At 44.1% G+C, this 26,962-nt stretch overlaps 1 protein-coding gene across 1 annotated transcript in view; it reads right to left on the bottom strand.

Annotated features, from left to right (window-relative positions):
- Positions 1-10,370: 10,370 nt before the first annotated feature.
- Positions 10,371-26,962, bottom strand: part of LZIC (leucine zipper and CTNNBIP1 domain containing) — a 38,544-nt gene continuing 21,952 nt past the window's right edge. Inside the window, exons 4-7 of the mRNA XM_082274388.1 lie at positions 22,255-22,353; positions 22,075-22,170; positions 19,336-19,417; positions 10,371-11,010 (exon numbers count right to left, since the gene is read on the bottom strand). Coding sequence (XP_082130514.1) covers positions 10,952-11,010; positions 19,336-19,417; positions 22,075-22,170; positions 22,255-22,353 — 336 coding nt within the window. The 3' untranslated portion in view covers positions 10,371-10,951. The remainder of the gene's footprint in view (positions 11,011-19,335; positions 19,418-22,074; positions 22,171-22,254; positions 22,354-26,962) is intronic.

Here is a 26,962-nt window from a genome sequence, read left to right as displayed (position 1 = left end):
TGGCCACTCAGACCCTCCCGCTGTATCCCTTAGATGGGGAAGAAGAGTGGCTGGAGGTCACGTGACTGGCCATAAAAAATATGAGAGAAGGTATTTACATGCATCGTTTTATAAAAACATTTATACAATGTAGGATAGATTGATAAAACAGAGGAGCTAGCAGTAATTTTTCTTTACCTTTACTGGCAGTGATGGCTCACACACTCAGGAGCTGACAGGCAGGGAGGGAGGGGGAGATAGGAGGGTAGCGGATGATGGAGGTACATAAACTGACCACGGTAATTAGGGATCACCAGCCATTATTACTGTGGTCAGCACACACAGTCAGGATCAACCAGGTTTTTTACAGCTTAGAGAGGGACAGGTTAGACAGCACAAGCACCTGCTCTAAGGGAGCAGGATCTTTTTTTTTTCTTACGGTTACAACCACTTTAAGGAGTGGTAAACTGCAATATAATGGGATTTTGACTCCGTAAAATCTGTTGATTGGTGTACAGCATTGGACACAGGATCTTTATTCTGTACACTGGGCTATATGCAGCTAGCTTCAGGTGATTGGAAACTGGCAAAAAAAGGGAAGCCTGCAAGGGCATCTCCCTAAAAAATCTCTTTACACCTTTATGTGCCCATAATGAGACATACATAACAATTGTATAAAAAAGTATTTTTTACAAAATGTTTTTGCAAAGTGGTAATACCTTATTTAAAAGACATATGATCACCCAATATTAAATACCTCATAGTCTTGGCCCATTAGTACCGCCCTTCCGTAAAATCTAATAACAACTGCCAACTGTATAGTAATTCAAATAAAGAAATCCACAAATACAGGTATCGTGCTGGAAGTAGCTCATTACATCATACAGAAGTATATATTAAAAATATATAGCTACCACTATCATTTTTCTGGTTAATGGGAACAGCAACAAATTTGTAATGCTGATTGCCCACCATAAATCCCACGAGCATTGATGGGAATGAATGATAATAATGTGCAAGTAGGCATCCATAAACATCTACTGAACCCAGAAGGTCTCCCGGAATGAGGGAAGTAATGACTGATCTGGCAGTTTTCATGCAGAACTTCGGAACCTGTAGTTCAGCGTCTTTGGGTCCAAAATGGTGTGGACTGCTCTAGTTGTTTTGGAAACTGTAAATAGGTTCAAGTTGAAGTCCTGAATGAGTTTCTCTTTTGGTACAGGGGTAATGACCCCTTGGGACAGAAGCTGTTGAACAGCAAGAAACAGATCCACCCTAAAATGAAGCAGGGAGGAGGCAAAGTGGTAAAACTCATTTAGTCCCTGGAAATGACCCTGAACTTGGACATCTGAAATTGCCTGGGACCAGAAGGCTAAGAAGGGATTGCCCCATCACTGGAAAGAGGGCTTGAAACCAGTCTTAGCTGCTTTAGAGGACCATGCCTTCCTATGGAAATATGTTCCTGGCTTTTGAACTGGATGACTAAGAGGGATAAATGGAAGCTTTTCTAGCCTCAGGAGTAGAAATTCTACTCATAGAAGCACCGACCTTTGTTTGTTGGGGGGGGGGGAGAAAACTCTTATAATATGTGGTCTCCTTGATCTACTTCTCCAATCAGGTACTAAACAGGCTATCCCCTTCAAAAGGGTAATTACTCCGAAATCCACTGGGATCCTCTCTCTCTTTTTCTTTCCCCTACTTTCCCGTTCCTTAACAGTTTCCCTAACCTTTTCTCCACTTTTTTCTTCCAAGACCCTTAATATTGCTCTCTCACCCCTCCCTCCAAAAGGACCTGGCTATTGGGTATTCCCTTTAGCCAGCCAGTTTTAAGCCAAGTTTAACCTTGGAGTGGTCATATCTCCTCGTTAATGCCCGCTGGTCATTTGACCACAAATTATCTCACTGGATAGGACCACCTTTGCTCCTGATATACTATTTTTAAAGTATGTTTTACTACACTTTATTTGGCTGTTTTTCCATATTTAATATGGTCACCATCCAGATTTTTCATTGTACACTTTATTTCAATTTGAACAGCGAGTCACTGTCAATAAACACTTTGTTAAAGAAAAGGATAATTGCTTGAGGCGGTTCTTGCATAGGATCTCAGCTGACCACCATTTAAACCAAAGGTTTCTTCTTCTCATATAGATAGAAAGACATAGAAACATAGAATGACGGCAGAAAAAAGACCAAGTAGTCCATTGAGCCTTTGCATTTTTTTTTTTCATACACGTTTTGTATTTTTACGTTAACTTTTTTGTCTGAGTATAGATCCATTTTTCTCCCAAGCATATCTGAAACCATTTACCGTTGACTGGATCATTACCTCTGCTGGAAGTTTATTCCAAACTTCAACTACCTCCTGGAGATCTGGAAAAGTGTGTCCACATACGGTTAACACAGTAGTCCTGACAGCATTGGTCAGACAGATTGACATGGAAGCAACCACTGGTTGAATGCTGGGGCCCGCCTGTGAGAAGCTTACTACTGTGCGCAGGTGCACTGGTAGCCTTTCTGCTGTAATATGTGTCCTTACGTAGCGCTCTCATGTTTGCAAACGTTTGTGCGCATGCGTGCACAAATCACCATTTGTGCCGAACAGCCTATTTACGTGCAGCAACCACACTAGGCCTGTGCTGTTTGATCTTCAGCTGTTCCCGTGTCTCCTGTGCCTGTACCTGTTTCCTGATCATTTGACCCAGGTTACCTTTGACCTTGCTCGCCTGCTGCCCGCCCTGACCTCGGCTTGTCCCGACTACGCTTCTGCCTTATCCTGATCTGTTTATCCGCTATTGGACTTGCTCTTCGCCTGGCTGGGTGACCCTAAGGACTGCGACCTGGTGCTAGCACGCAGCTAAATCCATCTCCACCATCGGGAGCTCTGGTGAACACCGACTAGTACTTAGACCCCACACCTCAGATGAACCTGTGTCTTCCGCCAAGGTGTCCGTTTGGCATTTCTGCCCCTGGATTACGCGTAGCATTCTGGGCTCTCTATCAGGTGAGAATTCCCTCTACGTGTCAGGCTCTGCCACGTCGATCCTGACACTGCCAGGAAGAAGAGGGATTTAAAGGGAGCCTCTAACCTCTTGCGGTTGATTTTCTAAGGACACTGACAATCCTGGTGGAATGGGCCTTGTCTGGGAAAAGAGGAACCTTGCCTTTAAATCCATAGGCCTGGGAAATTAGCTGATGAATCCACCTAGAAAGTAGATCAAAAAGAACACCTTCAGGCAGAACAGACATGGAATCAGACTGTCAAAATGAAGTTGTAGACTTCAGATAATTTCAAGCAGCTTGAACAATATCCAAAGAGCAAAGCCCCTTTTCCTTAGGAGGCTTAGGATTAGGACAAAAAGGTATGAAAAGAGGACAGAGGCCTCAACACCACCTTATCCTGGTGAAGAACCAGGAAAGGTTCTTTGCCAGAAAGTGTAGTCAACGCCGAAAACTGCAAGCCAAGGTAATGGCTACCAAAAAGTCAACCTTGCTCGTAAGGAATTGCAAAGAAATCTTGTAGAGATTTAAAGGGAAAAGTCTGCAAAACAGGCAGGACCAATTTAAGGTTCCACTGAGACAAAGGGGGCTGCACAGGTGAAATAGTGTAACACCCTGCACATAAACTTTAACTAATGAATGAGATGTAATAAACCTCTGAAAAAGAATGGCCAAGGCCAATATCTGTCCCTTGATGGTACATAAAGCCAGGAGACATCTCTGAACTGGAGAAAAGCCAAAATACACCCCATGACAAACTGTCAGGGATGAAACTTACAAAGCCTGAAGCCAGGCTAAAAAAAGCTTTCCAAGTACGAATACGGCTTCAACAGACATGCCATAAAACCCAGTTACTGTAAAGCAAAATGTTAGATTGGACCCTGTCATAGCAAATCTGGCCAATCTGGAACAGCCAATGGCTTGTCTACCAAGAGATTTAGGATGATAACATAGCACGTTCTTCTTGGCCAAGCCAGTGTAATCAGAATCCCTGCAATGCCCTCCACCTTTAAAAGTTCAAACAAATGGGCACTCCACCTTTACTCTGTGCAACAGCCAAGAAAAAAGCAAAGGGGGGCAGGAAAGCACAGATCAGAGAGAAAACTGATCCCAATGAGTCACCAGGGCATCTACCACAAACGTTTAGGGATCCACGGTTTCAGGACACAAACTTCTCCAGTTTGTTGTTGAATCTATACACCAAGAGATCCACATCTGACATTCCCCATCACAGACAAATCTCTGTGGTCATCTCTGGGTGAACGGCCCATTATCCCAAATTCAGCTGCTGAATGATGAGAAAATTTACCTGCCAATTTTCCTAGTTGAATGTGTATGACAAAAAGGACCAAAATGTGACAATGACAAGATTAAGTCTGCTTCTTCCTGAGCAGTGCATCTTCTTTTCAGTTCTTGATTGATGACGTATGCCACAGCCATAGTTTTGCCAGACCCTGAAAACAGACAGATCAGTGTGGGGGATGAGCCATTTCACCTGAAGTTCAAGTCCATCCCCACCATCAGGGGCCCTGGTGAAGAAGCAGGCTAGGGCTTAGACTCCACGCCCTGGGGAATTCTGAGCTGGGGATTTACAAGGGCTCACTATCACAGATCCACTGACACATTTTGGCTGTAAAAAACATTCTACAGTAAGCCCAATCGACATACATCACTGCCTGTAAGTGAGGGTGCACTGGAAGCACTTGGAATTTCTTGGCAGCTGCCAGAACCCAAAACCAAAATCTGTCTCATTAGGGGTATTGGAACAGGCCAGGATAAAAGAACAAGAGCAAAAAAGAACTTCAGAGGGATACAGGGAGGCACATCCATCACCTAAGGACACTAGCTACAAACTGAGGCTTAGCTGAGCTGCATGAGGATACTTCCTTTTTTTAGTCAGTGTCCATTCATCTAAAGGTGGCAGCATAACCTTTAGATAAGTATCATGAATATCAAGTCTTCTGTGTCCTGTGATGTACGATTATGAAATTACTTTTTTGTCCTAGGGTCTAAATATCTTTTAATAGGAAACTTTATGATCCATGCCCTTCCCCACTTTTGCAAACCCTACAAATGACACAGACCACAGACAGGCAGTAAACAGTGGAGATATACACGAATGTCATGGGGTTGTTTGACCATGGCAGCAAGTCACATTTAGTAAAACACAATTAAAGAATGAACACACGCCAACTTAAGCGAGAGTTTGCCCTTCTGTCTTCCATGTTTTTTCGTTATTTACAGTTGAGCCATGCCCTGCGGGCCCAGTTTCCGGGGAATGTCCTACTTTGGAACCTCTAGATTTGACGAGGGTCTTGGTGGGTACCGACCATCCGAGGCTGGTCGCATTGTTTCATGAGATGATGATAACCCCTGCAGCTACCAAGATTATGATCTGAAGCCCAAGTGGGAACGGTTACTGGGGGAGGTTGTGGATGAGGATTAGGAGGATGTATTGATGTGTGCTAAATATGTGTCCCCCAAAATGTCCGACTGCTTTACTCAACTTTGCATCTTACATTGTGCGTACCTTACTCCTGAGCGTATAGCCAAGTTTAGTTCCTCCCGTGCCCCTCACTGCCCTAAATGTCTGCTGTCAGTCCGCACAATTGAACACCTTCTGTGGCAATGCCCGCAAGTGCAGGGTTTTTGGGCTCAGGTTGTCCAATTTCTGCATGACCAGATGGGTGCTCCTGTGTCACTCAACCCCAGACTATGCCTGCTGGGGCTTTTCCCGGATGATGAAATAGACAAACACACGGTTCAATTCCTGCAAGAAACGCTTTTTTAGTGACCGCAAACTCCTGGCTAGAGGGTGGATTCAGCCGACTATACCTTCCCTGGCGGGATGTGGTATGTGGTGCCCTAAAACAAGTGGTCAAACATAAATCACGATGGTAAAATGTGACATGAACAGGTGCTCCAATAAAAAGTTAATAAGGGAACTGTGAAAAAATTATATACACAGTGAATTCAAAAACAAAAATAGTCCCAAATATTTCATATTCTTCCACCAAAATGTTCATAAATCAGGTGATGGTTCCAACATATGAAAAAACAGAGGGCTTTTCAAACAAATGTGTAGACTCCCACCACCTTGTGGATTTTCTCCTTACCCGACGTAAAAGATAAGGTGCCAAATTGATACAAATAAACTTGTGAAGAACAAACAATATCACCAGTGCTGCCAAAACTCCTTGTGAGATCACTCAAGCAAGCCTCTTACCAGAATAAAATCTAGTAGGCGCATAAATCTCCCTTGTAAAGAACACTCTTTCCCTTATCAGCAGACAGACAGGTAGCTTCTTATACATGGATCAATATCTGAGGGATCTTGCATATATTCTCCACCTGGCTGATGGTGTCCTGTTCTGGAGGTTGATGTGGAGCTCCTCTGATGAGTCTTCTATGGTCGGATGACTTCTGACTCTTCCCAGCACGGTGACTGGACATGAAGGGGGAAATCTCTCCCAACTCTCGGCTTCTCTTCCTCCTGCTCACCTTCCCTGGCGGCCTGGATCAATGAAGTGAATAACACTCTCAGAAACTGATCTATATCAATAGGGGATGCCCTGGTAAATATAATAAAGTTTGGGATAGGTGGTTGAACTCTTCTTCCTCCTGTATATCTTAAAGCCTTGGAATAGAGCTTTTGCTGTACTCTTTGGTTCCAGCTTTATCGGAGATCCCCTGCCTTTCTTGGATAATTGTCCTTTTATGAGTGGTTGTGATGCAGTTGTTTGTATCCCTTTTTTTTTTATTATCTGTTAATCTGACCTTTATATTTCTTGTGTTATTGTTCATGGCGTTGTTCTATGCTGCTATTTCTTGTTGTACATTATTTGTGATTATTTGGTACACAATAAAGTTGTTTTGATATAAAAAAAAAAAAAAAAAAAAAAAAAAAGAATGAACACATGCTGCTCAAAACCCACTATTCTTTATTTCATAAAAAAACACAAATCACTACAGTTATGATTCACCCTATAACAAAAACAACAAAAAAAACATTAAATATGTGCATATAAAGTCAAAATGGTAATGAACACTTGTCTCCCACTCCGTGGCTTCTAAAAAAAGATAAAAAGAGAATGGACGGTCGCACTATTACAATAGAAGTCAAGCTAACAGACCTACACATACATCCAAGTGCTCAGTCCTTCTGCAAGGATAGAACCCAAGCTTCATTTCAATGCAAAACAATTTGGGAAGAGAACATACAACAGCCTCTAGAACAATGATACTCAAAATTCCATGATTCATGAACCTTTTTAAAACAAGCCAAAATAAAAAGGGACTAGCTAAGCTTCATCTGCGTCTGTCCTTGTCAAAAATCACTAGTGAGACTTTGCCAATTCATGGTAAAGTTACAGGTTCTCTTGAAAGGCTTCCCTCCGAACCAGCTATAATTACCTTGCCTGCACTCCGCCTCGGCTTCTTTTGGCAAGCACCAAACTCCATGAAAGCTCTACATTTGAGCTTACACAGGGCTGATGACATCATCTTCCTTCTCACATAATCAAGCCCTGGCAATTGGCTGATCAGCCATGAGCACGCCATCTTGGGAGGAGGCAATATGATACTCCATACCTGGAAGCATTCCCAGTAAGGGGCAGGGAAAAGTAAAGTAAAGGGAACGGGGTGGGCTTGCAGGAGATTTAAGCTGGCCAAAGGTGTCTTTTTTTTTTGATCATGCAGAAAGTCGATCAAAAAAAAAAAAGAACCATTTCCTTATCCAGATGTGAGGTGGATGGAGGAATCCTGCTGTGTCATTGTTTTCTGATAGCAGGACTCCTCTGCTGTCAGAATACTCTGATTAGCAGTTGCAGCCAGGTGATTGATGAAAGTATACCAACAGTTTAGTTGGACAGAAGTCAACTGTTAGATCCACTCCTGTTGAGCAGGAACGACCATAGATCAAAATGTGTCAAGGCCCTGCTGAACCAGCAAAAGTTCGATCTATCTATGGCCAGCTTTAGTCACTTTGTCCTGATCCCTTTTGTCTCTGTCTTCACTAACATAACTCCTTGCTGTGATTTCCTCCTGTGTCACCCAGTGCAGTGTAAAGTTTACCTGCTATTATATCAATACAGGAGAGTGTCATTGCTGGCCTGCATTGGAAACTTGTGCTTGGCTTCAGTACTTTTGATTGGCAATGAGCAGGCGGCAAATAAAACTAAGAGAAAAGTCATAATTGATTATTTCCTAGTCCTGGGCCACGGACTCAAAACATCAAAATGACAGCCAGACAACTAGCATTTCCAGTGATTGGGTCAGTATTGGGAGCTTATAACCTTTGCTGAGTTGCGCTAACAATGATTGGTGTCCATAATATTTCAAAAATAAAATCCACATGCAAGGAGTCCTTGGTTGAAAATCACCACCATCCATCACCTTAAAGTGTTACTAAGCCCACAACAGTAAAATCAGTCTGAGTATGCAGTAAAGAATTCTTGTTATACTCACTGTGAAACCTAAGGGGTTAATCCTCTGCATTGTGTAAAAAGGCTGTTTGATCCTGTCTTGTCTGATCCTCCCCTCCCTTCCACTGTCCCCAATCCATCTGCTGATAAGACCGAGCCTTTGGAGTCACTCTGCACATGCTCAGTTTGGAGTGTAATGCTGGAGAATTTTTTTCTCTTTGGAGAGTGTATGTGATCAGCACAGGACCAATCAGCACTGTCCAGACAGAGGATCAGGGGTCCTGCAGCCCCATAGGACAGTCAGAAAACTCCTACCACAAGCTTTTACCAGACACTGATAGAAGTAACAAGACTGCTATATATTGCTGATAAGAAAAGGTATTTAGCAGTTTATATTTACTAAAATAATTGCATTTCCATGTTGTGTGTACTGTAGGAGACCAGATATAGTGACTGCAGGCTCCTGGGTTTAGTAGCACTTTAAAGATGTGATCCTTAGTGACACCACCACCACCAAAAGCAAAAATGCTCACTTACCAGCTTGTATTGAACTCGTATTACAGGGAGTCAATAGCACCTGTGGCTTAATACCCAGCCGGGGCCTTTGTAAAGTCTAAGGATCTAAATAATTGCATTCCCGTGTACTGAGGGAGACCAGATATAGAGAATGCATGCTTGAAGGTTTAGTATCACTTTAAAGATGTGATCCTTAGTGACACTGTCACCACCAAAAGCAAAAATGCTCTCTTACCAGCTTGTTTTGACCTCGTATTACAAGTGGTCAATAGCACTTGTGGCTTAATACCCAGCCGGGGCCTTTATAACGTCTAAGGATCCTCCTGCGACTCACACATCGATCTTCCTGACAATGTTGTCATAGGGGTATCCAAGAACACAAAAGGCTCCACAGAGCGTAAAATCGTTAGTACTTTATTACAAAAGCCAATAAAGGTTACACTCACATTGTAGTAGTATCAAAATCGCCTTAAAACAGAAGCGCCGGCTGGCACATAAACAGCAGCCCGTCCTTCCGGGATTACATGATTGCAGTAACGTCAGCACGTCTCTCCACCCTACACGTTTCGTCACAAGTTGATATCTTCTGGGACAGGCGGCGTAAATATAAAATTAAGTCAGCTTATCAACAGCACTTCCAGATGATAACAGATTTTATTTACGCCGTTTTTCCAGGATTACACAATCGTGGCGACATCAACACATTGCTACACCCTACGTGTTTCATCACGCGACTTCTTCCGGGGTACGGGCGCCGTAAATAAAAAAAACTAAATTAGTTAATCTGTTGTTATCATCTGGAAGTGCTGTAGATAAGCTGACTTAATATTTTATTTACGCCGCCTGTACCCCAGAAGAAGTCGTGCGACAAAATGCATAGGTTGGAGTAATGTGCTGATGTCCCTGCGGTCGTGTAATCCCGGAAGGAACGGCTACTGTTTATGTGCCGGCCGGTGCTTCTGTTTTAAGGCAATTTTGATACTAAAGCAATGTAAGTGTAACCTTTAATGGCTTATGTAATAATGTGTTAACGATTTTACGATATGTGGAGCCTTTTTTGTGTTCTGGGATACCCCTATGACAACATTGTCAGAAAGATCGATGTGCGAGTCGCAGGAGGATCCTTAGATGTTATAAAGGCCCTGGCTGGATATTAAACCACAAGTGCTATTGACCTCCTTTAATATGAGGTCAATACGGCTGGTAAGCGAACATTTTTGCTTTTGGTGGTGGCGGTGTCACAAAGGATCACATCTTCAAGGTGGTGGATGGTGGTGATTTTCAACCAAGGACTTTATTTTTTTTATCATTATTTTTGACATTATTTGATTTATTATGGACACCAATCATTGTTAGTGCAATATAGCAAAGGTTATACGATTTAAACTGTGTATATCACGCAAGATAGTTGTCGCTTGAAGGTAAAATCATGTTTTTTTTTTATAAGTGCGATTTATTTTTTCTTTTTGCTCAGTATCTGGGGCTGCTATTCCTGATATACTACTAAATATGCTAGTTACCTGTCTTGTAAAGCGGATACTCTGGCTGCAAGACTCAAGCAAGTTAACAGAGAAGGAATTTTAACACTTTACTTAAACTCTGGAACTATTAAAGCTAGCGGCACCCAGGCCTTGGCGACCTCCGGTGCTCCATAAGCTCTATGGAAACTTCCCTTTTCTCAAGGAAACCCACCACCTGGTATGAACATAAAACAAGGATTGTAAATGGCTGATGTTCAGAAAAAAAAAAAAAATTTCCCACCTAGCGCACTTTTCATACATTTGCCATTTTGTGGCCACGCTTGGTTCCAATTCACATTAGCCCCATCTAGTCCTGGTAGGACAGTGAATGCTAACTTACATTCACCGGTCAGCCACAACCAGACACAGCTCCCTTCCGCAGGGTAGGACAGATGGCTGAAGACTTGCAGTGCTCGGACCGCGGTTTGACAATTACTGCTCTAGAATGATATCCGGGCTCAACAAAGCAACATAATCATGAATAAAGTTTTTTTCTGGTGTGCTCCATTTTTTTCACTTCTTTGTGCTTCCCACCTCAAGGCTTGCCAGGGCCAAAACCTTATCTCCCGATCCTGCAAAACAAACCAAATAATAGAAACTTACAAAAAAGATACATGCAAAAGAAATCAATGGCTGGAACACTTGTCCCTGTGTAGATAAAATGCCAGTCATATAACTCTCTAGCCCAGGGGTCCTCAAACTTTTAAACAGGGGGCCAGTTCACTGTCCCTCAGACACTGTTGCGGGCCGGACTATAGTTTGAAAAAAATATGAACAAATTCCTATGCACATATGTACAGATTAAATACCTGCTTGCTCTGGTAAACAATTAATTTCCCCTGGGGGACTTGTACCACCATGGCTTCAGGAACTAAAATGCAAGCAGTGCAGACAAATCCCTGTATGAACACCTCAGAGCTGAAGACCTGACCCCCCCCCAACTAGTGAATGACTACAAGTCCCAGCATGAACCCGTGAGATCTAAGGGGTCACATTCTTAGATCTCAGGGGCTCATGCTGGGACTTATAGTTCTTCACTAATTGGGGGGCTTTCATGCCCTCAGTAGTCCTTCACTTTTTTTGGAGGGGGGTCACATTCTTAGATTTCAGGGGCTCATGTTGTGACTCACTAGTAAGGAGGGGGTGTCACATCCTCAGCTCTGAGGGGTTAATGCTGGAACTTGCAGTCCTTCACATTTAGGAAGTGCATACCTCCCAAAACTGATGGACTACAAGTCTCACAGCATGAACCCATGAGAAGGATGTGACCCCCCCCCCAAACAAAAAGTGAAGGACTACTAGTCCCATCATGAACCCCTTAGATCTAAAGCTGTGGAGGACTACTAGTTCCAGCATGGGTTCATGCTGGGGCAAGTTGGGGGAAGTTCAACCACATGACAAAGAACTCTCTGGAGGATCTGAAAAAAAGAATTGTAGCTCTACATAAAGATGGCCTAGGCTATAAGAAGATTGCCAATACCCTGAAACTGAGCTGCAGCATGGTGGCCAAGACCATACAGTGGTTTAACAGGACAGGTTCCACTCAGAACAGACCTCGCCATGGTCAACCAAAGAAGTTGAGTGCACGTGCTCAGCATTATATCCAGAGGTTGTTTTTGGGAAATAGACGTAGGAGTGCTGCCAGCATTGCTGCAGAGGTTGAAGGGGTGGGGGGGGTCAGTCTGTCAGTGCTCAGACCATACGTTGCACACTGCATCAAATTGGTCTGCATGGCTGTCGTCCCAGAAGAAAGCCTATTCTAAGGATGATGCACACGAAAGCCCACAAACCATTTGCTGAAGACAAGCAGACTAAGGACATGGATTACTGGAACCATGTGCTGTGGTCTGATGAGACCAAGATAAAGATAAACTTATTTGGTTCAGATGGGGTCAAGCGTGTGTGGTGGCAACCAGGTGAGGAGTACAAAGACAAGTGTGTCTTGCCTACAGTCAAGCATGGTGGTGGGAGTGTCATGGTCTGGGGCTGCATGAGTGCTGCCGACACTGGGGAGGTACAGTTCATTGAGGGAACCATGAATGCCAACATGTACTGTGACATACTGAAGCAGAGCATGACCCCCTCCCTTCGGAAACTGGGCCGCAGGTCAGTATTCCAACATGATAACGACCTCAAACACACCTCCAAGATGACCACTGCCTTGCTAAAGAAGCTGACGGTAAAGGTGATGGACTGGCCAAGCATGTCTCCAGACCTAAACCCTATTGAGCATCTGTGGGGCATCCTCAAACAGAAGGTGGAGGAGTGCAAGGTCTCTAACATCCACCAGCTCTGTGATGTCTTTTTGGAGGAGTGGAAGAGGACTCCAGTGGCAACCTTTGAAGCTCTGGTGAACTCCATGCCCAAGAGGGTTTAAGGCAGTGCTGGAAAATAATGGTGGCCACACAAAATATTGACACTTTGGGCCCAATTTGGACATTTCCACTTAGGGGTGTACTCACTTTTGTTGCCAGCGGTTTAGACATTAATGGCTGTGTGTTGAGTTATTTTGAGGGGACAGCAAATGTACACTGTTATACAAGCTGTACACTCACTACTTTACATTGTAACAAAGTGTCATTTCTTCAGTGTTGTCACATGAAAAGATAGAATAAAATATTTACAAAAATGTGAGGGGTGTACTCACTTTTGTGAGATACTGTATATACGTGTACATAGGTACAGTACAGCCGTGGCCAAAGGTTTGGAGAAGACACAAATAATAATTTTCACAAAGTCTGCTGCCTCCGTTTTTATGATGGTAATTCGCATACACTCCAGGAGGAGTGGTCAGATGAATTGCAATTAATTGCAAAGTCCCTCTTTGTCATAAAAATGAACCTCATCCCATAAAAAAACATTTCCACTGAATTTGTGAAGAAGGCTTCAGGGCGCCCAAGAAAGTCCAGCAAGCGCCAGGACAATCTCCAACAATTGATTGAGCTGCGGGATCGGGGCACCACCAGTGCAGAGCTTGCTCAGGAATGGCAGCAGGCCGGTGTGAGTACATCTGCATGCACAGTGAGAAGACTTTTGGAGGATAGCCTGGTGTCAAGAAGGGCAGCAAAGAAGCCACTTCTTTTCAGCAAACACATTAGGGACAGACTGATATTCTGCAAAATGTACAGGGATTGGACTGCTGAGGACAGGGGGGTAAAGTAATTTTCCCTGATTAATCCCCTTTACAAATGTTTGGGGCATCCAATAAAAAACTTGTCCGGAGAAGAATAGGTGAGCGCTATCATCAGTCCTGTGTATTGCCAGTAAAGCATTCTGAGACCATTCATGTGTGGGGTTGCTTCTCAGCCAAGGTAGTGGGCTCACTCACAATTTTGCCTAAGAACACAGCCATGAATATAGAATGGTACAAAAACATCCTCAGAGAGCAACTTCTCCCAACCATCCAAGAACAGTTTGGTGAGGAACAATGCCTCTTCCAGCATGATGGAGCACCTTGCCATAAGGCAAAAGTGATAACTAAGTGGCTTTGGAAACAAAACATTGAAATTTTGGGTCCACTGCCAGGAAACTCCCCAGACCTTCATCCCATTAAGAACTTGTGGTCAATCCTCAAGAGACAGGTGAACAAAAAAAACCCACAAATTCTGACAAAATCCAAGCATTGATTATACAAGAATGGGCGGCCATCAGTCAGGATGTGGCCCAGAAGACGTCAAGCGTATGACAAAACCGGTCGGGTGAGCCAGACGTGACGCAACCACGCCCCCAACAGCCGGCTTCCAAGATCTACTATACCGAGGGAGATGTTCGTTCGTTTCTGATGCGGTTTCTTCTAGCCCTATATGCTTGTGACATTCATCATACATGTGAGTGTGATACCTGTCTTTTAATATAATAAACGGATTTTATATGCGGAGTTACGCTATGTCCCTGTCAATATTTTCCCTGTTTCCATTATGTGGATATCTGGTTTGAGTTCGGTGAGGTGACACCCTGTGGCTACTCCTGGCATTACCATCAAATAAGTTCATACAGGTTTACTCATTAATTTGAGTGACCCACTCACTTCGGTAAGCTGCCAGCTTATTTAATTACTTGGTGACTTGCACATTGGTGTTCCTTTCATCCCTAAAGTGCCGTGTGGATTTAATGATCACTGGGGCTTGTGGCTGATTCACTTAATCTCCTATTTTTTCACTAAATCACTGTGGACTTTTTTTGGATTTAGAATCCTTTTTCTCACTTTTTATTGTACGGACTGTTTGATTTACGTTTTGAGTTATTTATATGATTCAATGTATTTTTTTAATGTTTAATATTTTGAACACTAATGGTACAATTGGTGATATCACCATCACTATTCATAGCGCAGCACATTTTCGATACCAATTTATAATTTGTGGCCCAGAAGTTGACTGACACCATGCCAGGTTGAACTGCAGAGGTCTTGAAAAAGAAGGACCAACACTGCAAATATTGATTCTTTGCATAAACTTCATGTAATTGTCAATAAAAGCCTTTGACACTCATGAAATGCTTGTAATTATACTTCAGCATACCATAGTAACATCTGACAAAAAGATCTAAAAACACTGAAGCAGCAGACTTTGTGAAAATTAATATTTTTGTCATTCTCAAATCTTTTGGCCACAGCTGTACATTGGTCTAGCTTGGACTAATTTAATCATACATATCTCATATCTGACCAATCCCTGTGTAGACTGAAAATCACAGTAGTAGTCACTACAAGGTATGTATATAGCCAATCTCCTCTGTTACTAGTTTTTTTCAGCAATCCTCAGTACTTCTGGGTATGGGTGAATATGTGGCCTTTTCTTCTTCCTCCTAAAATGCAGTAAATGGCTCCTGATTGGTCACAGTTGAGTGAGGGGTTTGGAGTCCTTAACCTTGTGTAAGCTAAACATGGTGATCACACAGACTCTTCTGCTCTGAACTGTATGGGATCATGGGAAAGGAACATTAGCAGCAAGGGAGATGGACTATAAAGAGAACCTGTGACACTGGCTTGAATGAGCAAGGTTGTTTGGCTCAAAGAGTGATTCCTATTCAAATAATTATGATAAAAGATCATCATAATAAAGACAGAGGACCGGCAGTTGGTTCCAAGACACAAAATCAACACCTCTACTATAAATAGATTTCAAGGTCAACACACCTATAGACAACACTGTAAATAAAAGTTTTTCCAACTTCTGGAATGGGGGAGAAGATAAACTTCCAACGTCTGGAAGGGGGGACGGAATGCACTTCCAACGTCGGGAAGGGGGGACAGTATTAACTTCCAACATCTAGAAAGGGGGGCGTGATAAACTTCCAAGGTTTGGAAGGGGGGGGGGGACGTAAAAAACTTCCAACATTTGAAAGGGGGGACAGGATGAACTTCCAACTTCTAGAAGGGGGGACGTGATAAACTTCCAACGTTTGGAAGGGGGGACATGAAAAACTTCCAATGTCAGGAAGGGGGGACGGGATGAACTTCCAACGTCAGAAAGGGGGGACGGGATGAACTTCCAACATCAGGAAGGGGGGACGGGATGAACTTCCAACGTCAGGAAGGGGGGACGGGATGAACTTCCAACGTCAGGAAGGGTGGACGGGATGAACTTCCAACGTCAGGAAGGGTGGACGGGATGAACTTCCAACGTCAGGAAGGGTGGATGGGATGAACTTCCAACGTCAGGAAGGGGGGACGGGATGAACTTCCAACATCTGGAAGGGTGGACGGGATGAACTTCCAACGTCTGGAAGGGGTCGGGATGAACTTCCAACGTCTGGAAGGGGGGACGGGATGAACTTCCAACATCTGGAAGGGTGGACGGGATGAACTTCCAACGTCAGGAAGGGGGGACGGGATGAACTTCCAACATCTGGAAGGGTGGACGGGATGAACTTCCAACGTCTGGAAGGGGTCGGGATGAACTTCCAACGTCTGGAAGGGGGACGGGATAAACTTCCAACGTCTGGAAGGGGGACGGGATAAACTTCCAACGTCTGGAAGGGGGACGGGATAAACTTCCAACGTCAGGAAGGGGGCACGGGATGAATTTACAACTTCTGGAAAGGGGGGGGGGGGCTGGGATGAACGTACAACTTCTGGAAGTGCAGTTGTTGCCAAGCTAAAGGTCCTAGAATGCCCTATTGATGTGCTGGTGTTTTTTTTAATCTTCCTGCTCACTCACACTTTCCTGGTGTCCCTAAGGGTTTCCGAACTGCAGCTGCTGGGTTATGTGAAATATGAGTTTGGCACAGCGTGAAGCGTGGGAGAATTCCCACACATCACATGATGAACGGGGTCATAAGACACCAGGCTCTGACTGATGACGGGAACACACAGAAACCTGTTCATATATAATGGACCCAAGTTCTTTTTCCTCTGGACGTGTGCAGAGATTTCAATATAGACTTGTGTTAAGCAGCTCTAAAGGATCTGGCAGTCAGCACTGAAGGTAAGGCAAAAGCTTTCTTCTCCACGGTTTATTTACCATTAAACATTTGTTCACACCAGCCTCATTGCCCAATGCAGCCCCAAAGCAGAGACAAAGCAACTTGCCTTATAACCTTGGACACGTTGCACTTTTGCGCAGCATGCTCCAACACGATATAATGCATCACAACATGCTGACAGGCCAAGCGTTAAATGAGGTGTAAAGTTATATAAAATAAAAAAAATAAAATGTGTTTCAACAAAGCACTGCAGTGGGTATGCACAACACACACCAGCATGCACATTACATGGACCTTTAAGTGTAAGTTCACCTTAACAGAAAATCTGCAAGGTGACCTTATACTGGACCCCCCCCCCCCCCCCCACAGTCCCGCTTTACCAGATTGCTGTAAAACCCCGCTGTCAGACACAAAAGCAGCTTCGCCTGTCCGGGGATTAAATTAAAGGCTCAGAGGCAGAAAATACTTTTCAAATGACAGTGATCATCAGTTGGGAGCCAGTATGTTTCTCTCCCACTACAGTGTGGGAAAAAAGTATTTGATCCCCTGCTGATTTTGTACATTTGACCACTGAAGAAATGATCAATCTAGGATTTTAATGGTAGGTTTATTTTAACAGTGAGAGACAGAAAAACAACAAAATTATCCAGAAAAAAGCATTTCAAAAAAGTTATAAATTGATTTGCAGTTTTAATGAGTGAAATAAGTATTTGATCCCCTAATAATCAGTAAGATTTCTGACTCCCATGTGTCTTCTATACAGGTAACAAGCTGAGATTAGGAGCACTCTCCTAAAGGGAGTGCTCCTAATTGGAGCTTGTTACCCATATAAAAGACACCTGTCCACAGAAGCAATCAATCAGATTCCAATCTCTCCAAGACCAAAGAGCTGTCCAAGGATGTCAGGGACAGGATTATAGACCTACACAAGGCTGGAATGGGCTACAAGACCATCACCAAGCAGATGGGTGAGAGGGTGACAACAGTTGGTGCGATTATTTGCAAATGAATGAAACCCAAAATAACTGTTAATCTCCCTCGGTCTGGGCTCCATGCAAGTTCTCCAAAATCTCACCTCATGGAGTTTCAATGATCATGAGAACAGTGAGGAATCAGCCCAGAACTACACGGGAGAATCTTGTCAATGATCTCAAGGCAGCTGGGACCATAGTCACCAAGAAAACAATTGGTAACACGCTACGCCGAGAAGGACTGAAATCCTGCAGCGCCCGCAAGGTCCCCCTGCTCAAGAAAGCACATGTACAGGCCCGACTGAAGATTGCTAATGAACATCAGAATGATTCAGAGGAGAACTGGTTGAAAGTATTGTGGTCAGATGAGACCAAAATCGAGCTCTTTGACATCAACTAAATTCGCTGTGTTTGGAGGAGGTGGAATGCTGCCTATGACCCGAAGAGAACACCATCCCCACCATCAAACATTGAGGTAGAAACATTATGCTTTGGGGGTGTTTTTCTGCTAAGGGGACAGGACAACTTCACCGCATCAAAAGGGACAATGGATGGGGCCATGTACCGTCAAATTTTGGGTGAGAACCTCCTTCCCTCAGCCAGGGCATTGAAAATGGGTTGTGTTTGGATATTCCAGCATGACAATGACCCAAAACACACGACCAAGGAAAAAAGGAGTGACTCAAGAAGAAACACATTAAGGTCCTGGCGTGGCCTAGCCAGTCTCCAGACCTTAATCCCATAGAAAATATGTGGAGGGAGCTGAAGGTTCGATTTACCAAACATCACCCTAGAAAACCCTAATGACTTGGAGAGGATCTGCAAAGAGGAGTGGGACAAAATCCCTCCTGAGATGTGTGCAAACCTGGTGGCCAACTACAAGAAACGTCTGACCTGTGATGCCAACAAGAGTCTTGCCACCAACTACTAAGTCATGTTTTGCGAAGGAGTCAAATACTTATTTCACTCATTAAAATGCAAATCAATTTATAACTTTTTTGAAATGCCTATTTCTGGATATTTTTGTTGTTATTCTGTCTCTCACTGGTAAAATAAACCTTCGATTAAAATGATAGGCTGATCATTTCTTTGTCAGCGGGCAAACGTACAAAATTAGCGGGGTACTTTTTTCCCTTCACTGAATCTTCTCTATTATTGTACATTCCATGTTGATTACAACAAGCATACCGGTAAAGTCAATGTACTCTGCAGCTGGTGCAAGCATAACGATGAAAATCCAAACTCTGATGTACGGTATGAAGCATTAGATCCATTTTTGCAGATCTGGTTGGTATGCAGAAAGGGCTGATAGGCCCTTATCATTGGTCAGTATTATAGTGGGAGGAAAGGACATAGCAATGAGAACGATCAACCTACATTCAGACAGTTTTTCTGGTAGGCAATGAAGGGAGATCACTTAGCTGCACTGCAAAACGACTCACCACTGGGCCACTTTGCTTCCTCACTACTAGAAGTATTCAGACCGGTTATTTGACTCACCTAACCCTTCTGAGACCTTCTGAAACTGGCTGAGCGCAGCACCTGCATTCTCTGCAAGGAAAGCTTCCTCCTCTGGCGTCAACTAAAAAAACACCAACACAAAATATGTTACACTTTCAGGGCTAAGTTCAGCTTTTGCAGCACGTTACATGTTACACCCAAATTTAGGGTGACCCTGGACCCGCTCAATCCCCTCGTGACAACAGGCAGAGGGTTCTTCTCCCTGCACCTGCTATCACTTTTCAAAAACAGCGTAGCTATGCAGGGTTCTGCCCGCACAGCCGCATTATGCATTCACAGCAATCTGTGAATGAATAAACCACAATTCCTGTCTGCCACCGCAGCAGACGACTTGCATTTCTCAGTGATAGAACAGGTGCAGCGCTGATCAGTTACAAAAGAACCTACATCTGACATAGGAATACAAATAAAGTCTTCTGATAGTATGCTATGGAGACCACCACTCACACCCAAAACCACAGCCTCTTACCAATTAGCATAGACCCTCATTACAAAGGTCTATGGAAGCAGTAGATAGTTAATAGGTACAGGCAGCACTGGAATCATGACGGCTTGTCACCACAGTATTCCTCTCAATTGTGTCTCCATACAAAAAGATCATCATGCGGGAATAAATGGAACAATCCTCATAGTGTATACTGTCACGTCATATCAGGACGAAACGCGTAGGGAGGAGCCAACGACGCTCAGCGTTCTTGCAGTCCGGGATACTGCTGCCATCTTGATGGTTGGAAATGGATATATAACGCTACATGCTGGATATGCTCAGTCTCTTACTTCTGTGTAAGTGATTTTGATTCTTAATAAAGTAGTATTATGATAGTATACACTAAAAGGATTGTTCCATTTATTCCCGCATGATGACCTATTTGTATGGAGACACGTATTCCTCTCCATTGTGTCTCCATACAAAAAGATCATCATGCGGGAATAAATGGAACAATCCTCATAGTGTATACTGTCATAATACTACTTTATTAAGAATCAAAATCACTTACACAGAAGAGACTGAGCACATCCAGCATGTAGCGTTATATGTCCATTTCCAACCAACAAGATGGCAGCGATATCCCGGACTGCAAGAACGCGGTGTGTCGTTGGCGCCTCCATACGCGTTTCGTCACGATGTGACAGTATACACATGACATGACAGTATACACTATGAAGATTGTTCCATTTATTCCCGAATTATGATCTTTTTGTATGGAAACACAATGGAGAGGAATACTGTGATGACAAGCCGTCATGATTCCAGTGCTGCCAGTACCTATTAACTATCTACTGCTTCCATAGAACTTTGTTATTGAAGCAGCGCAGCCTGTTCTCCATGTCGTCCTGCTTAAGGAGAATTTGGCTCACCTGCAGCTGGAGGCCATCCGAGGCCGTTTGTAGGGGGGCAGGGAGTCCTCCACACTGCTGATGCGGTTCTCAGCCTCCGTGACCCTCTCGCTCAGCTTCTGTAGGTCTTGTCTTACGAGGGATATGTCTATCTTCACCTCATCTATCTTGGAGGTGAGGGAAGCCTGACACGCTGAGATGACTTACAGTAGCTGTATCTGCTCCAGCCGAGCCCGCCTCCCGCATGTTGGGGACAGGATTCCTTATCCTGGCGGTGGAACTTGTCTAGCTTTGCCAGAGTTTTGGCGGAACTTGTCTAGCTTTGCCAGGGTTTCCTGGGTTTTTTCAGCGGAGACATGGTGCAGCGGTGTCCGGGCTGAGCAGCCAACACGGGGAGCCCAAAGAAGGAGATCAGGGTTACAGGAGAAGCGGTGAAAGGAGATTGGAGCGCTGCTCACACACGTCCAATCGCATGCCGCTCCAGGCCACGTCCCCCTTCCATAGTCCTTTGTAATGAGGGCCTATGCTAATTGGTTAGAGGCTGTGGAATTGGGTGTCGGTGGTGGTCTCCATAGCATGCTATCAGAAGATTTTATTTATATTCCTATGTCGGATGTGGGTGCTTTTGAAACTGATCAGTGCTGCACCTGTTCTATCACTATTATTTTGATCTTTTGCAAACATTAAAGATTTTGTGTCAGCTGCTTTTCTCACCCTTTTTATAAATTAGTTGTTGCCTAGCGCGGTATATGTCTATATATATATTATTTCTCAGTGAACTGCATGGGTGCCAACGTGCACTCCTGTAGTTAATTTACAAGCCCTGCAGCATTCAAAATGAAACAGTCCATACAGAGGTACAGGCTGAAAGCTGCAGGGCTTGTCTGCAGGAGCCTGACATTGCACCCACAATCCACTTGATCATGGGGGGAAATGCTTTGCAGCCTCTTTGGGGAAAAGTAAGTAAATAAATGCACTTTTTTTTCTGCAAAAATATGTGCATTTATTATTTTTTCCCTAAGACTCGATTCACACTAGCGCGACTTGTCAGGCGACTTTTCAGCGTCTTTTCCCTCGTGGTCTATTGACTGCTACAGGACCCATTCTAATAGGAGCGACACAAGTCGCTCCGACTTAGAAAAAGGGTCCTATACTACTTCGGGGCGACCCGACTCTGTACTACTTCGGGGCGACTTCCATTATGTGAAGTCCATGCAAGTCGCTCCGAAGTCGTGGTGCATGGGAATGCACAAGTCGCCCCCGAAGTAGTACAGAGTCGTGCCGCCCCAGTGTGAACCGAGCCTTAAGGTGATCTTATCTTTTAACCGTCTGAAAAAGAGGAGGGGGGGGGGGAACAAAGCTGTAACTCATCTATATTACCTTCTCTCCAAGTTTTCTCAGAGCCGTCAGGATCTCCCCTTTCTGCTGAGTATAGAGGTCTCTTCCAAGTTTTCCGACCATTAAATCCCGGTCCATCTAGAATACAGACATGAAGTAAAGACAGCTTTTGCCCCTGATTGGTACAGGACTTGTGACACCGGCCAATGGGGGAGATCTCACCTCTCCTAACCGCGTCCTCAGCTGCCCTGGCTGCTTTTTGGCAAACATCCGGATGACCTCTGGGGTCTTGAAGGCCTGGCTGATCGCTGCTTGAATAGCCTGCAAGATAAAAGAGTCGTATGTGATACAGGAGTAAAAAGTACAGGCCTATGTTTGACATGAAAAACAATGATAAATTGCTGATAATCAAAACGGAAGAACTAAAATGGAAGCAAAACCCGCAATAATCTGACATATCTAAGAAAACAAAATGTGGAGAGTTAGACCATCTGTCAGTTTTTTCCCCCCGTCTGTGCTGCTGTTCAGGAGATTCACCTTTGTCCTGGTGGTGACCATCGTTACCGGCAATAGAAGTGAGTGAAATTCCCAAATTTTGTCTGTTTAACCATTTCAGGACCGGTGTAACGTTAAAAAACCATACCCCGTGAAAATTCCATACCCACGTCACTTCCTGTCATAAACGTTATGGAACAGCTGAGCAGCGTAGCAGTGCGCATGCTCACAGCTCCGGATACGTCATTGAACAGCTGAGGAGCTTAGCATTGCGCATGCTCGGAGGGTAGGGAATGTTCACAGTAGTGTGTTGTAACGTTACACCACCTCAGCTGTTGCGGCGGTTACATTAAAGGTTACATTAAAACATCTCGGCTGCAACATGAATCATCTCCGCTCCTACCCCTGTCACTTCCCCTTGGCTACTATATGTAAAAGCGGCGGCGGGTCTATGAAATCTAAATCACGGAGATCTTGGCTCTTACCGTTAAAATTCCCTACCCTCAAGAGCATGCGCACTAGTAAGCTTCTCAGCTGTTCAATGACGTAGGTGCACCGGAAGTGACGAGGGTATGGAATTTTCACGGGTATGGTTTTTCACGGAACACCGGAAGATTTCCCCCCTTAATGACCAAACTATTTTTTGAAATTCGGTACTGCATTACTTTAACGGACAATTGCACTGTCGCGCGACGCTGTACCCAAATAAAATCGATGTCCTTTTTTCCCCACAAATATAATAAATTTCCCCACAAACATTCTTATGGCGGTTTTTGATCACCTGTGTGATTTTTTATTTTCTGCGCTATAAACCAAAAAAAAAGCAACAATTCTGAAAAAAAAAAATATATATATTTTTCACTTTCTGCTTTAAAACATCCCCCCCCCCCCCCAAAAAAAAACATAAAAATCTAATTTTTTCATCATTTTAGGCCAATTTGTTTTCTGCTACATATTTTTGGTGAAAAAAAAATCCAAATAAGTGTACTTTGATTGGTTTACGCAAAAGTTATCGGGTCTACAAACTAGGGGAAAAATGTATGTCATTTTTATTTATTTTTTTCCTAGTAATGGCGGCGATCAGCAATTTTTAGCGGGACTGTGACATTGCAGCAGACAGATCGGACCCCTAACTGACATTTTTGACACTTTTGGGGGGACCAGTGACATTACTACAGTAATCAGTGCTAGAAATATGAACTGTTACTGTAATAATGACACTGGCAGGGAAGGGGTTAACCCAGGGGCGATTAAAGGGTTAAATGTGAGCCTGGGGGTTGTTTTCTAACTGTGGGGGGATGGGCTTGTGAAATCAACACAGAGACCTGTGATCCTAAATAGAAGGCACACAGGAGCTCTGCATTGATTGCTGAGAGAACAACGGTCTGCTGTGTTTACAACAACAGACCGCCGCTCTCTCTTCACGGGAGCGATAGCGTGTGCCTGGCGGCAATCGCGGCTGCCGGCCCTGAGGATCAGCTTCCCTGCTGGCAAATAAGCGTGCGCGCGTCCCCAGGATCACTCCCGCGAACCGTCGTACATGTAGAGCTGGAGTCACCGCAATTGTAGGAATATTGTGCAATGGTTTTGACTTTTTGATATTTTTTGTTTAATGAATTTTGTGATGTTTTCAATAAATAATAAATTGTTTTTTTTTTTTTTTTTTAATCTTTGATAAATGTTGGGTACATTTTTGCACCTTTAAAATCCCATTTACCTCTTCTTTATAGAATAAATAGAAGGTACTTTATCCTGGCCTGCAGGAGAGATACGTGATTGTATTGGGTCCTGCTCCATTCCACTCCACCCAAAACACTAAGTCTGTTTCGGCCGAAGTTGTTCTTTATAAACCCCCATAAACATGAGACAGGAGTTTTCCTGACAAGTTTATACAGCGCCCCCGTAGGGTTAATGTGTACCCTGAGGGTGGTTGCATCATGTAGACATCTGACCACCCTCTAATGTCCGTGCCGATTTTATTTCCTCAGCAGTAAACATGAATAGTGAGTGTGATACGGTCAAATGGCTAAATAATTACTTTACATTTTACAAGCTCTCTGCACACAGAAGCCCCTTTATGACGTGTCCTAGTGGCCTGTAAGAAATTAGTTAAGCGTTAAATGGTGTCTAATGATTCTTGATGAGCTCGGCATGACATGGTAAAAACAAAAAAAAAAAAAAAAAAAAAACAATTCTATTTTTGCTCTGTCTGGAAGGGCATGCCGTTAGAACAAGGGATGGTACTACCAAGGATACTTGGATAAGTGGCCCACCGTTAGAACAAGGGATGGTACTACCAAGGATACTTGGATAAGTGGCCCACCGTTAGAACAAGGGATGGTACTACCAAGGATACTTGGATAAGTGGCCCACCGTTAGAACAAGGGATGGTACCACCAAGGATACTTGGATAAGTGGCCCGCCGTTAGAACAAGGAATGGTACTACCAAGGATACTTGGATAAGTGGCGCCCCATTGGAACAAGGGATGGTACTACCAAGGATACTTGGATAAGTGGCCCTCGTTAGAACAAGGGATGGTACTACCAAGGATACTTGGATAAGTGGCCCACCATTGGAACAAGGAATGGTACTACCAAGGATACTTGGATAAGTGGCCCGCCGTTAGAACAAGGAATGGTACTACCAAGGATACTTGGATAAGTGGCCCGCCGTTAGAACAAGGAATGGTACTACCAAGGATACTTGGATAAGTGGCGCCCCATTGGAACAAGGGATGGTACTACCAAGGATACTTGGATAAGTGGCCCTCGTTAGAACAAGGGATGGTACTACCAAGGATACTTGGATAAGTGGCCCTTGTTAGAACAAGGGATGGTACTACCAAGGATACTTGGATAAGTGGCCCGCCGTTAGAACAAGGAATGGTACTACCAAGGATACTTGGATAAGTGGCCCGCCGTTAGAACAAGGAATGGTACTACCAAGGATACTTGGATAAGTGGCCCCCCATTGGAACAAGGGATGGTACTACCAAGGACACTTGGATAAGTGGCCCTCGTTAGAACAAGGGATGGTACTACCAAGGATACTTGGATAAGTGGCCCGCCGTTATCACAAGGGATGGTACTACCAAGGATACTTGGATAAGTGGCCCGCCGTTACAACAAGGGATGGTACTACCAAGGATACTTGGATAAGTGGCCCCCCATTAGAACAAGGGATGGTACTACAAAGGATGCTTGGATAAGTGGCCCGCCGTTAAAACAAGGGATGGTACTACCAAGGACACTTGGATAAGTGGCCCTCGTTAGAACAAGGGATGGTACTACCAAGGATACTTGGATAAGTGGCCCACCATTAGAACAAGGGATGGTACTACCAAGGATACTTGGATAAGTGGCCCGCCGTTATCACAAGGGATGGTACTACCAAGGATACTTGGATAAGTGGCCTGCCGTTACAACAAGGGATGGTACTACCAAGGATGCTTGGATAAGTGGCCCGCCGTTAAAACAAGGGATGGTACTACCAAGGGTATTTTGATAAGGGGCCCACCGTTAGAATAAGGGATGGTACTACCAAGGATACTTGGATAAGTGGCCCACCGTTAGAACAAGGGATGGTACTACCAAGGATACTTGGATAAGTGGCCCGCCATTAGAACAAGGGATGGTACTACCAAGGACACTTGGATAAGTGGCCCTCGTTAGAACAAGGGATGGTACTACCAAGGATACTTGGATAAGTGGCCCACCATTAGAACAAGGGATGGTACTACCAAGGATACTTGGATAAGTGGCCCACCGTTAGAACAAGGGATGGTACTACCAAGGATACTTGGATAAGTGGCCCGCCGTTAGAACAAGGAATGGTACTACCAAGGATACTTGGATAAGTGGCGCCCCATTGGAACAAGGGATGGTACTACCAAGGATACTTGGATAAGTGGCCCTCGTTAGAACAAGGGATGGTACTACCAAGGATACTTGGATAAGTGGCCCTTGTTAGAACAAGGGATGGTACTACCAAGGATACTTGGATAAGTGGCCCGCCGTTAGAACAAGGAATGGTACTACCAAGGATACTTGGATAAGTGGCCCGCCGTTAGAACAAGGAATGGTACTACCAAGGATACTTGGATAAGTGGCCCACCGTTAGAACAAGGGATGGTACTACCAAGGATACTTGGATAAGTGGCCCCCCATTGGAACAAGGGATGGTACTACCAAGGACACTTGGATAAGTGGTCCTCGTTAGAACAAGGGATGGTACTACCAAGGATACTTGGATAAGTGGCCCGCCGTTATCACAAGGGATGGTACTACCAAGGATACTTGGATAAGTGGCCCGCCGTTACAACAAGGGATGGTACTACCAAGGATACTTGGATAAGTGGCCCCCCATTAGAACAAGGGATGGTACTACAAAGGATGCTTGGATAAGTGGCCCGCCGTTAAAACAAGGGATGGTAC

This window comes from Pelophylax lessonae (assembly GCF_965119305.1).
Source record: "Pelophylax lessonae genome assembly, chromosome: 12".
Taxonomy (NCBI): domain Eukaryota; kingdom Metazoa; phylum Chordata; class Amphibia; order Anura; family Ranidae; genus Pelophylax; species Pelophylax lessonae.
Note: the sequence above shows the minus strand (reverse complement) of the source record. Positions and strands in the feature narration are given on the sequence as shown.